A 13,731-nucleotide genomic window follows, 5' to 3' on the forward strand; every position below is an offset into this window, starting at 1 on the left:
ACACCGATATTCTTTCAGGCGGCCCAGAATTCCTAGCAACTGCCCTGGCTGCTACCATGGAAACAGAATGGGACAGAAAGTCATTGTCAAACCCATCAAAAAAAAATGGAATATTAATTCAGACTAGATATATTTGTTTTATGGAAAAGCAATACTTTCATTCTGTACCCCTCAAAACACCCCATGGGTTTATTATGTTTTTATAATATAGCTTTTACATATTCTCCATATTCAACCTTTAAGTCTTCAGAAATGAAAGGGATTTGAGTGAAAGTCACACTTCTTCTGAAATCCTGCCCTTTTCCCAACCAGCCCCCAAACTGGGATGGAAACAGGATTGTAGATCTGCGTATTTATTTGTTTCTATACTTTCTGTGCTATCGAATGTGGCTGTGGTATCGTTTTGAAACATTTGTTATTAAAAAGTATTTAGAAGAAGAAGAATTCCTTTATTTATTCTGCAAGGGAAATTCAATTTTTTCACTCTGTTATTATATTATTCATGTTACACACACAGGCCCAAAATACACACACATGCAAAAACAGGATCTATATGCTTGCAATTAATGGAGAGATATCAGAGGGAGGGGGCTGCCAATGGATCAGCGCCCCGAGCAGTTGGGGCTTCGGTGCCTTGCTCAACAGCACCTCGGCAGTGCCCAGGAGATGAACTGGCACCTCTCCAGCCACCAGTCCACATTCCATTCATGGTCAAGTATCGAAACTTTTGACAACTTTAGACTGGACAGTGCGACAGATGTTCACACAACACTTAGTATCACTACCTAGAGAGTAGTCGACTGTATATTTCTGTTTTCACAGGTGCAGCCCGGAAGCTTCACACACAAACTCAGTGAGGGTTTCACACAGAGCTGCTGGTGCAGCAGAGTCCAGGGCGACAGAGGCGGAGGCGCGTCATCAGTCCGGCTCACACGCAAAGATCGTCTATAAAAGACAGAAGGTTGACTCTGTACCCATTACACCGGCTCGTCGTTACTGTGGGGCGACCAGTCAGTCTTTTCTTTTCCTTTTTCGGGCTTATTTTTAAAAGAAACATAAAAACAAATGTAGCTATATAGCATCCCCATTCCATGCTACTAATTTGAGACAAATTTTTCAGAGTCTAGACCAATCTTTTAGAAACTTTCTGCTAGGATTTTTCATCCGTTCTTTCCATATGTAGTATATGATTTTTAAAATTCAATAAATTGTACAGAGAAATATATATTTCAGTGTAACACATTGAACAGAAAAAATAATATTTATTTTATTTTAAATTATAATTTTGACACGTGTTCATACGTGAAACAATAACATAACAATATTGAAATCAGAAAAAAACAAAATTGAGAACAGAACTGCGAGGGGGGTGTAAACTTAATCATATATTATACAATTGATTTACTTGAATTCTTCCTTTGAGCTTTCTCGTTCTTTGCTGTTTAGAAACTGAGTCAAAGATCTGTTTAACACAAGCAGACAATTATTTGTGATCATAGACTGTATACGTTTAAAGAAAGATATCATTGAATACGGTCCTGGTTGTGATCTGAAGCTCTCTGGCCCTGGATGTGATTTTTGCTGACACGACATAAACGAGACATAAGCATTGTTGATAAATAGAGTGTCTGTTTTAATAATTACTAATAGGTGTTACAATATAGTTCCACCCCGGACTCTTGACAGTACGCACATGATAAAATAGGGCTAAAGGAGAATACTTCATTTCTGCTTTACAGGAAAAACATACTGGAAAAAAACATTTACTCTAATGAATGTATTTATTTTATTTTATTTGGAATGAGTCATTTATTATGATATGAACGAACTTCTTCTGATCATTTTTCTGGAAAAGTCAGTTTGCACAAAAGAGTCGGTTTGGTAAAAATATCTCAGTTCAGTCTATGGTGCTCACTCCTGTACAGACGATCTTTGATGCTTCGTCATCTTTTCGCCCCGGCGCGTCCGAGTGTCGTAATCAGCGTGCGACTGGACAGCCTGGGCTCCAGCAGCCAGGTCGACAGTGATGGCTGCGCCCACGGAGCGGTGCCGCCGCGGTGGCGGAGGGTTTCCTGGGTGTCAGCGGACGGTGAAGCCTTGGTGGCGGCTGGCGGTGCTCCTGTTCGCCGTGTCCTCTCTGCCGGCGGTCGGCGCGCTGGTGGAGGGCCTTTACTGCGGCACGGAGGTCTGCTACGACGTGCTCGGCGTCAACAGGGAGGCCGCCAAAGTAGAGATCGCCCGGGCTTACCGGCAGCTGGCCCGTCGGTACCATCCGGACCGGTTCCGGCCGGGAGATCCCGGCTCGGAGGGAGAGACCCGGGAGTCCGCACACCAGAAGTTCCTGCTCATCGCGACCGCTTACGAGACGTTAAAGGTCTGTCGGAGACTTCAGTTTTCTTTAAGATACTCCTAATGTATACTCTGTCCAACAATAACACTAATTCCCCTCTACTATTAATGATATGTTGTCTTATGAGTGCAGTTGTTATCCTTCGTAATACTCCACAAAGGGACTGACGTATGTCCTATTTTAACATATCACTTATAATGTCGTTCTAATGTTCTGTCACACGATACGTGTTAACTTCTGCTTCCTGCGACGTCCTTTTCTGTCCATATGGGACCGATCAGCTCACTGTAGGTGGGCCTCTAATGCTGCAGTGTTACTGTAGTGGTCCGTCACAGTGTCTACGTATCTGCTCTGTTATTTGATGTATTATTTATATTCATGAAATTAATTATTATTCAATAGGCATATGTTTTACTGTGCTTAAGTAAGATGGAGGGACTGATGGTTCATTGTGATAGATAAATAGATAGATAGATAGATAGATAGATATGTTATTCATCCTCAAAGGGAAATAATTTTGTTGCAGCAATCTGGTACAACTGAATATGATACAATAGAATAAAAATAAGATAAAATCAAAATATGTGGTTATAAGGAATAAGTAGACACACAGAACAAAACACGGGCACTTAAGACAGACCTAAGAACGACATCAAGCGAGATAAATGAATAGTAAGGTGCAGTGGTCAAAGAAAATACTAATGTATATGTACATGCAATATATGATATAATATATGATATGTATAGGATCTGTAGCATGGGTATAATATACATACTGATACTAAAAAATACTAAACTATGAATATGTGGACAGAGAGTGTGCACGAATTTCCAGATCTGCTTTAGTCCAGGTGGGTGATTGAGGCTCTGACGGAGGTTTATGAACTGAAAAGTCTTATTGCCGTGGGTAGGAAGGATTTCCTGTAACGGTCCTTAGAGCAGCGGAGATGGATCAGAGCAGCGGGGTTGGATCAGAGCAGCGGGGTTAGATCAGAGCAGCGGGGTTAGATCAGAGCAGGGGGTTAGATCAGAGCAGCGGGGTCGGATCAGTGCAGCGGGGTCGGATCAGTGCAGCGGGGCTGGATCAGAGCAGCGGGGCTGGATCAGAGCAGCGGGGTTAGATCAGAGCAGCGGGGTTAGATCAGAGCAGCGGGGTTAGATCAGAGCAGCGGGGTCGGATCAGTGCAGCGGGGTCGGATCAGTGCAGCGGGGTCGGATCAGTGCAGCGGGGTCGGATCAGTGCAGCGGGGCTGGATCAGAGCAGCGGGGTCGGATCAGAGCAGCGGGGTTGGATCAGAGCAGCGGGGTTGGATCAGAGCAGCGGGGTTGGATCAGAGCAGCGGGGTCGGATCAGAGCAGCGGGGTCGGATCAGAGCAGCAAGGTTGGATCAGAGCAGCGGGGCTGGATCAGAGCAGCGGGGTTGGATCAGAGCAGCGGGGCTGGATCAGAGCAGCGGGGTCGGATCAGAGCAGCGGGGTCGGATCAGAGCAGCGGGGTTAGATCGGTGCAGCGGACATTAAAACTTTTTTAACCACTAATACTGCTCAAAATAACAGCAAACCTCTGCAGCAGTATGAGAAGAGTCCCTACACACAAAACAAAACACCAACAACGTATTTAGAGAAGCCAGAGTTTATTAAAAGAGTGTTTTAAAGACTTACCTACTGGCCCCTGTACCAGCTCCTCTCATAGTAAAGTCCATCCAAGTGGATTAGCAAAGTCAATCCCAAAGGAATGAGCCCATTGGTGCTTTGTTTTTATGTGTGACAAAAGCTGCTGTACAAATAAGGTTCCAAGTTAAAAAATCCATTCATGTTTTATAAAACCTAAGATTTACATGTCTTTTTTGATCAAGGAGCTAAATAAGATCCATGAAAGTAACGAAACGCTCAGTGGTCAGTTTGTGGTGTCGCAACAATATTAAATAGAAACAGACTCAGTGTAGGGCTGGATGATCTGGCCAAAAGATGCTTTTCCATTTCAATTCATTTTCATATCTCGATAAGGATGTCGCAATATAAAATGTTTTCTGGTTATTCAATAAATAAAGAAATAGTCTATATGAAATCACCACATGGTAAAGACTATTTTTCGATACTGCTGTATGAATTTAACACGTAAACATTTTTTTTACTGTAAAATATCAACTTAAAATATTTCACATCAGATTTTTTGAGACCTTTGAGTGAGTATGTGTTACTGCCAGATCAGATGAAGCTATTGTGTATCTGGATGTCCTTTTTTATCACATCACAATCTCACTGAGAGACAATAAATGATAATGTCCAATTATCGCCTACATTCATACACTGCTAATCATGGGTTACGGGTTCAGTGTCTTGCTCATCAACACTATTTGGAGGAGGCACCGTAGATGGAATAAGGAATTGTCTGATTACCATGCCGCCCCATGGTAGAAAATGCCGCTGCAGTGCCCGTTACAGTCATTCGATGTCATTATCGGAACGATGCGGGCAGATGTTCAAATGTTTGGTTCAGTTTCCGCGTCCAGTGTAAAAGTGCTGCACGGACAGAATGTATTCCTCAGCAATATCAGCACCTGAGGGAACTATTAGGAACTGAGACAAGAGCAAACGGCGTATATGTCAAAGACGAGAAACACCTGCTGCTATTGACAGAAATCTCCAAACTGAAAAGACAAGAAGCAGAAAAAAAACAGTAAGACTTCACATGCGCATTCGAGTGTTTTGTTAGCAACATCGTGAAATGTCTCCCTGTCTGTGTGTGCAGGATGAGGAGACTCGGCGGGACTACGACTACATGCTGGACCATCCCGAGGAGTACTACCAGCACTACTACACCTACTACCGCCGACAGCTCACCCCCAAAGTGGATGTCAGAATCGTCATCCTGGTCACCATTTGTGCAATCTCCATCTTCCAGGTACGACCGCAGCCTCCAGCAGCAGGTTTCCAAACACACACACCTTTGTCCGTATTTCCAGATCCATGTTTAATTTTTCTAGTTTTGCGGATCACAGACGGAGTGTGTGAACGTTTTTTGTTGACAGAAACCGAGATCGCAGCGGCTCTCATAGCATAAATGACCAGCCTTTTCTATTAAATACGTAATCTAAAAAATATTTGTTTTTTTATCGTCATCCAATTCCATGTGCAGACAGAATTAATGTATCCTCTTACTAGAGCTCCTAATGTGGATTAATCCACCGATGAAAATAGTATATTTACGGTTTTTACTGTTCATAATTTGATAGAATATCCGCTGTGTCTATACCACTGCTGTACTAGCATTTTTTTTAAAGAACCAAGGCACTCCAACAAAAACCTTTATTTTGTGAAAAACTGTCAATCTACCTGCCACGTTGTCGTGGAGCCAATAAGACAACACAACACTGAGAAAGTGTTGTGTGTTGTTGACCAATCAGGTAGCCTATTGTTGCTAAGCAAGCTCTGCCGTTTTCTTAGACTTTCAAAATAAAAAACGCGACGAAAAATAAGAATAAAAAATGTGTTTGCATATTGCTGCGTGAAGAGGCCGCTGGCTGCAACAGAACAAAAAGAGGATTAGGAGGACGATTAAAAAAAATATATATATAAAAATACGTTTTAATACAAAGTGGAAAGGGCCGACAAGATTGGCGACCGGCCTGTGTATAACGCCACAACAGAGGAGATGCACTGTGGGGATTACCATGTGTTTGGAGAGAGGAGGAAGCAGAGGTCTGCTCCTCCTCCTTTTTAAGGACTCAGAGCCTCAGTCTGTGCTCTGTGAAAGGGTTTTTCAATCAGAGTCTGACCTCCACATTACAGTGTAATGTAGTTTGGTTTCTGTTCATTATTATGATCGTTATTGTTGTTTATCTAAATGTTAGTCAGTCAAAATATGTCTCACCCTGAAAACCAACATAAACTTATAAGTCATTTGTTATAAATGTAATGTTTATTGTTAATCTAAAATTTAAGAAAAAGAACGGTGGATAAATAGTTTTGAGCGAAGCAGCATCGGCAAACTGATGGTCCCGTAACATTTAGGAAAGTCTAGAAGAGCCACACAATTAAATCATTTTACCTCTGTTCAAGATAGCATAGCGCTAAACCTGAAGTGACCTGACTCGGACCAGAAGTATCCTGATTGGTTAGATCAGGGGTGGGCAATTGCGGTCCTGTAGAGCCACTGTCCTGCATGTTTTAGGTTTCTCTCTGCTCTAACACACCTGAGTCTAATGATTTACTCGTAATCAAGCAGCTGATGCTTGTCACAGTTTGATTATTGTTAGACTCAGGTGTGTTAGGGTAGGGAGGAACCTAAAACATGCAGGACAGTGTCTCTTCAGGACCGGAATTGCCCACCCCTGGGTTAGGGGAAATCAGTGACAGTGCAGGCGATGTCCGACTGAAGATGGAAACGAAGTGTAAGTGTAGTTGACAGTCCTGTCAGGCAAGAATTATTGCCCAACCCTAGCAAAAGTGGATTCTCGTATTACTTTAGTCTTGAATCATAACACAGGGTAAAAACGGGCAGGTAAAACCCCATTAGCACATACCTCTTACCTCCCTGTGTCTCATCCAGTACTACAGCTGGCACAGCAGCTACAACGAAGCCATCAACTACCTGGTGACGGTCCCCAAGTACCGCATCCAGGCCACAGAGATCGCCAAGCAGCAGGGCCTCCTCAACCGCACCAAGGAGAAGGGCAAGAACCGCCGGTCCAAAGAGGAGATCCGGGAGCAGGAGGAGGAGGTGATCCGTGACATCATCAAAACCAAGATCGACATCAAAGGAGGCTACCAGAAGCCCAACCTGTCGGACATCCTGCTGTGCCAGATCGTGCTCTTCCCCTACTACCTGACCAACTACGTGACATGGTACGTCTCCTGGATCTACCGCTTCACCGTCTGCAGGGAGGAGTACGGCGAGGAGGAGAAGTTCTACATGATCAGGTCAGTCCTAACGGAAAGTTGAACCTGGATACAGTACAGCGTTCTGCTCTACTTCCTGGATGAATGAGATGAATCGAGGCACCTGTTTATACCTCCGCAGCCTCCCAGTTTTCAGGTCAGCTCACAGCACGCTCTTTGTTTCCACTCTCAGGAGGAACATGAAGATGTCTCAGTCTCAGTTTGACAGCCTGGAGGAAATCACCAAACAGTCTTTCCTGGAAAAACAACTCTGGTTGAAAGAAAACTACGAGGTTTGTCACTTCAAATTCTCCCTCTAGAATTCTTTGCATCCCTTCACCTTCCATCCCTTTATCCAGATTTTAGACCTCTTTCTTTATTCCCTTCCTTTTGATTCATCCTTACGGGTTTTCAATTCTTCCCTCTTGACTTTCTATTTTCCTTTTAGTTTGTCCTCCCTTTTGACTCCATCCATTTCCTCATCCTATAAACACTCAAAACGTTTGCACACCCACATCAGTAAGAGTTGTATTCATCTTCGCAAGGCGCTTTCGAACCAAACTCTTCTGGAGACTGCCAGTTCTCAGGAATACCCTGAGAACCACATACCTTCAAGGGCTTCCTATGTTTGTATTTGCACCACCAATAAGAATGCTGCAGTTCTCTATCGAGACAGACAGACAGCTAGCTAGCTAGCTATATAACTAGCTGGAGCTGCCGTTTGCTCTCCCAGTAAAGTAGTCTCCTTGCGGCAGAGAGACCGTTAGACCTGGCACCGCCACTGGCCACCAGCTCGCTGTTGGGGTAGCTAGCTTACTAGCAGCGGGTGACTAGCTAGTTGGCTTTATTTGCTAATTCCACCAAACCTTCATGCTACTCTGGTTACAGAAAATCAGGTCCCGAGACAGGCACTCTCATCGGATGCCACCATGGGCTTAGTGTCCAAGCGCGCTACTGCGGCACTCACCCGTTTGTGTGGCGGTCCTGTGCCCGGAAGCACATTCGCCCATTCACTCCCATGCAAGCAGGGGAGAGGAGATCCCCTCGGGAAAATATTCTGGATACCAGGCAAAAGGCTCATAATTAGCTTCAGACCCTCTACCAAAAAATGTAGGTGGACATAATTTTAGACCCTACCAAGGCTCCGATGGGCTGTCTGATGGTTTTTCGTGAACGCAAAGAAGAAGAAGAAGAAGAAGAATTACTTTATTAATCCCACACGGGGAAATTGGATTTTTTTTTTTTTTCAAAGATTACTATATCCAGTAAGTCCTCCCGTGTTCACAAGAACCAAAAATTAGCAGCTTCCCATAAGAATGAATGTGTGCCATTGCTTCGTCCGCTGTCCATTCTTTTATCTATGTCCATGCAGAAAACAAGCCAATTGTCAGTCATCTGGAGTTAGCAATGTGCTTTTCTACACTGTGACAAGAGTGCAGACGAAGCATTAAGTTGTTAAATTTTACTCATCCTTGCCTCTGGCTAGTTAGCAGCTCTTCTCCAAAACGTCCCTGGTTCTCGCGGTGCAGGAACAACTAAAGGGGTTTCCTACAACTATAAAAAAAGTTCCTCCAATCTGAAAAGGCCTTTAGAGGATGAAGAGGATGTGATCCATAGCTCTGTGGCCATGCTAACATGATGTTTAGCAGTTAGGTTCACCATTTTCACAATCTTATTTTCTATTGTGTTAGCATGGCTTATATACAGTAAGCACTGAACGGTGCAGCTTTAAAAGTACAAGCATAACAAAGCCAATGCCAGACACCTGTCGTTTTCTTGTTCCATCCCCCATTGTGCAACAGCTGCACGTCTACTTCCTGTCACTTCTGTTTTCCTTTATCTCACAATCAAAAAGTCTCCAGCAGCACACTGACAACAAACCCTCTCAATTCCTATTAAGGGAGTTTTGAACGCTATTGACAGCAGCTTAACTGCAAAGTGGAGTTATTAAGTGAATGAAAAGAGTATTTGATTAAAAATGCAAACTAAGAGCAGCAGAGCATGAGATGACTGTCCTGATAAAGAACTGAGAGAACTAAGAAAGAGCTGCCCGGCCTGAGGTGTAGCGCTGTAATTAGTTGAGTTTGCGTGTGTAACCGTTCCTGGTGTGCATCTGTCAGGTGCACAAAAAGGAGCAGGAGGAGGAGATGAAGGTGAAGATGGCGACCGACCCGAGGATGAAGAGGTACCGCCGCTGGATGAAGAACGAGGGGCCGGGCCGGCTGACGTTCGCCGACGACTGACGGCCCCAATCCCCCGTCTGTGACATACACACCTGCCTCAGTGCCAAAATACACACCATGCTGTGTGCTGTACAGAAAGACCAACTATGCCTGTTTATATAGCGAGAGATATTTTCATAGCGATCGGGCCTCAAACGGGATGACTAAGTGAAATGAACTGTGCGCTGGAGCTTCAGATTTTTGAGTAATTTTTTTACATCGTGCTGTTTTTGTTTTTCAAACCAAACCAAAATGAAAGTTTAATGAATAGTGATACATTTTGTTCTCCAGCTGTCTTTGGTTCTCTCCTGCTGGTTGAAGCAGATGGATGAATGAGTTTTGGTGCCTGCGTTTTTGTGAAATGATTTTTTTTTTTCTTGGATAACTGACATCAGACCAAGTAACCAGAAGGCTACCAGTTTGACCTCTGCAACAGCCAACAGTACTGTCAGTAGTGTCCTTGAGCAAGGCATCAGGCAACCACCTGCTCACTCTGGATTGTAGAGTATTAGCATTTATTGCTTTTATCATGAATAAATCAGAGCCAGAGAGTATTTTTTCAGAACAAATCCTCACTTTCTTCCCCAGAGTCAGGCTGACGACAAGGGTATCAAGCATGTATTTAGCCTAGCTTAGCGCAAAGACTGGAAGGAGTGGAAACAGTGGCCTAGCTCAGGCGTAGGCAACTCCGGTCCTGGAGAGCCACTGTCCTGCATGTTTTAGGTTTCTCTCTGCTCTAACACACCTGAGTCTAATGATTTCCTCGTTATCGAGCAGCTGATGCTCGTCACAGTTTGATTATTGTTAGACTCAGGTGTGTTAGGGTAGGGAGAAACCTAAAACATGCAGGACAGTGGCCCTCAAGGACAGGAATTGCCCACCCCTGGCCTAGCTCTACCAAAATAAAGAAAATCCACCTTTCAACAACTCCAAAGATGTCTGGTTTACGTTACTATATCGTTTAAAAAAAAGACATTTGGCGATGAGCATGCAAACAAGATACAAGAAGGAAGTGGTGAACAGATGAAACTGATATCCATCTGTTCATCCGACTCTGGGGAAGACGACAAACAGGTTCCTGTGTGGACCAGAGCAAGGCACTTGTAAAAACGCAGAGTGCAAAGTGAGGATGCTGATCAACTGTTTGGTACCTCAAGCTCCTATTTGTGTTGTTGAAGCTTTTCTGTCAGAAAAAAAGCATTAACAAGAAGAGGCTAGCCCATTTCAAATGTTCGTCTTATTGTGTAAATGGAAGCCAAAGTCACTGCTGCAAGTGTCTGTAACTTTTGCAACGGCCGATGTTTATCACAGGGAGTCTGCTATCGTGGTTGCTGCCGTTTCCTCAGCTGTTCAGGTGACTACATCATGGGTTACTGCATTTAAATAACTTGGTTTTACTTAATATTATTTATTGTTTCACATTTCACTGGTCTTTTTGTTGTCATTTTGGTGTCGAGGTGGCATTAAAGTCATTCTGTAACTACAGTCATGAAGTCTATGTGAACACAACAAAGTAGGTTTTTTAATAAATAGATTTTAAGATGCGTTTGCTTCCGTTTGCTTAACCCAGGGGTCTGCAACCTTTACTATCAAGAGCCATTTTGCCCCCTCCTCCACAAAATCAAATTTGTCTGGAGCTGCAAAACATATTTGATGTCACAGCTTATAAAGGTTTATCTATAGTTACTGTTGACATTTTATTCCTATTATTACCTTTGATAAAAAATGTTTTTTCGCTAATTTCTCACCACATATCAAGCTTACAGGTAAGCCATCCTCATGTGAAGGCAAATTAATGTATCCATGCAACACTATTTTCCTCTGATTATTCTTTTGGGGGGGATTTATCCACGGTTAGCATAGCAGCACTGCAGGTCACCAACTCAACATTAGCCACCTGCAGGGAAAGGCGCTGGGCCGTAGGCGTAGGATGTGACAAAACTACAAGTAGGCACTGAAAAGGGGCTGAAGAGCCGCGGGTTGCAGACCCCTGGCTTAACCCATCCTCCGAACAGCACCTGCACAACGCCTAGCAACTGTAACTAGGCATGCTTTGAATTTGGACATGCATCTTGGCCTCAGTCTTCATCTACGTGTGAATATCTGGCCCTTTTACAACATTCTTGTTTGAAATGAATCGGCTGCTAACAGTTAGCTGGACACAGTGTTGTTTTAACCAACTCCTCTAGCAAATGTATCTTCTTTAGCTAGCTAACTGAAGCCAGTATAATCTGGTGGCAACAGCTGGCCTTTCCAAATGGATGGCTGCCAGACGGAATAAAGAACCCATTGTTTTTAAAAATCAGTAAAAAATGATTGCGGTAAATGTGTCTCTGCATTGGAAGTTCCGCATGTACAATTCAGTTTGATGAAAAAATGTAACGGGCTTAACACCAGTAGAGGCGCCCTGGTAGAGCGTGTGCCCCAGGCCCCCGGAAGTGTGCAAGGCTTTGGGTTTTTTAGGTGCACCTGTCCAACTGCTCGTTAGCGCAAATTTCTAAACATGCATTTATGCATGTAGACATGGGGAAGAGGATGTGCTGCAGTTCAAAGAGAGCATCAGAACGGGGAAGAAAGGTGATTGAAGTGACTTTGAACGTGGCGTGGTGGTTGGTGCCAGACGTGCTGGTCTGAGAATTTCACAAACTGCTGATCTACTGGGATTTTCACACACAACCATCTCTAGGGTTTTTACAGAGAATGGTCCCAAAAAGAGAAAAGATCCAGTGAGCGTCAGATCTGTGGGCGCAGATGCCTTGTTTTAGCCCGAGGTCAGAGGAGAACGGCCAGACTGGTTGGAGCTGATAGAAAGGCAACAGGAACTCAAATATCCACTGGTTCCAACAGAGGAATGCAGGAGAGCATCTGTGAACACACAACACCTACTACTTTCTAGCAGATAGGAGACCACACTGACACTGACTGCTTATTAAGCACCAGGTATGCCTAATAAAGTGGCCATTGAGCGTACATGGCAATAAAGACGTCTGCAAATCCATGGATATATTTTTTGAGCGTTACAACAATCACTGTGATATAAATCATGTTAATATCAGAATTTGATCCATTCAGTCCGATAACATTTTGAAAGTCTTGAAGGGCCAAACGATTCAATGATATTCCCATTCAAGCTTGCCAGAGCACTGAACCAATCAGCCGGCTCGGCTGGTGGAAGTCTCTACTATGCCTGCATAACAGTGGACTTTGGGAGGAAGCAGGGAAGGCTCACCCCTCTTAATATTAACAAGTCCTCAGTGGAGAGGTAGAACAGCTTTAAGTACCATTGTGTGCACATCACTGAGGTCATAAAGGTAAAAGTGTTACCTGTCTCCTTATTGGAAATAGCCACACTCGAAGGCAGGGTTAAAATCTGTGTGGAAAAGGGCATATTATCGTTTCCATCATTGTTTAAGGTTTGACTGTAATGACGTCCAAATGGTGCTTCATGAACCATTTGTTATTGTTGACCCAACTAGAGGGCGTCGGTTTAAACAGGGTGTCACAGGCTATCTAGTGGACTCATGGCGCTTTACTTGGCCATCACTAGTTTAATGGCACCTGTCTGGAGAACTGGCATCACCAGCTGTTTCACAATTCACCCACATCCTAATATTTAATAGAACAGTAGTGGATGGAAACGCACATTCATTAGCATTATGTTTTGCCAAATTCCTGATTTCATACTTTTGTATCATCTTTCAGGTGGTAAGAAAGTGTCTGAAGGCAAATCTTATATGACATGAAGGACTCGCACTAGAATGTCCTCAAAACATTTCTGATATTTTCACCAAAATATTGGCAAAAAAAACTCCAGTTTAATAAAAAGACGATGGTAACGTGTTAGGCAGTCATAAAGCCGGCCCAATAACCCAATTTCAGTGAGCTTTTTTGCCAAAATAGCACATAACCACATGAAAACTCTAAAGAATAAACTTGGAGCAGCTGGTAGCTGAGTGGTTAGAGCAGTCACCCCACGTAAACAGGCTGAAGGTCCTCAAGGCAACGGCCACAGGTTCAAATCCAGCCGGCAGCCCCTTGCTGAATGTCCCCCCTCTCTCTTTCACCTCATTTCCTGTCTGTCCTATTTAATAAAAACTGCCAAAATAATAAAATTAACTCTCTGGATGTGTTTTTTCACAATTCAAGCTATGATGACTTCTGCATGTTGCTGAAGTGCCCTTGAGCAAAACAACTCAAATGGCAAATACCCGCAAAAGAACCATGCTGGAAAGAAAGCGACACACGCCGTCTAAGGTTTTCCATCAACAATAAAAATTA

The 13,731-nt window shown here is 43.6% G+C and overlaps 1 protein-coding gene across 1 annotated transcript; it reads left to right on the forward strand.

The window, feature by feature from the left end:
- The first annotated feature begins 1,997 nt into the window (after positions 1 to 1,997).
- Positions 1,998 to 13,404, forward strand: dnajc25 (DnaJ (Hsp40) homolog, subfamily C, member 25). The gene is made up of 5 exons (XM_083930344.1): positions 1,998 to 2,374; positions 5,103 to 5,255; positions 6,903 to 7,273; positions 7,425 to 7,524; positions 9,352 to 13,404. The coding sequence occupies exons 1-5, from the start codon at positions 2,027 to 2,029 to the stop codon at positions 9,472 to 9,474; spliced, it is 1,095 nt and encodes a 364-aa protein (XP_083786470.1). The 5' UTR covers positions 1,998 to 2,026; the 3' UTR covers positions 9,475 to 13,404.
- Positions 13,405 to 13,731: the final 327 nt, after the last annotated feature.

The sequence above is a fragment of the Echiichthys vipera genome, assembly GCF_963691815.1.
Source record: "Echiichthys vipera genome assembly, chromosome: 16".
NCBI lineage: Eukaryota > Metazoa > Chordata > Actinopteri > Perciformes > Trachinidae > Echiichthys > Echiichthys vipera.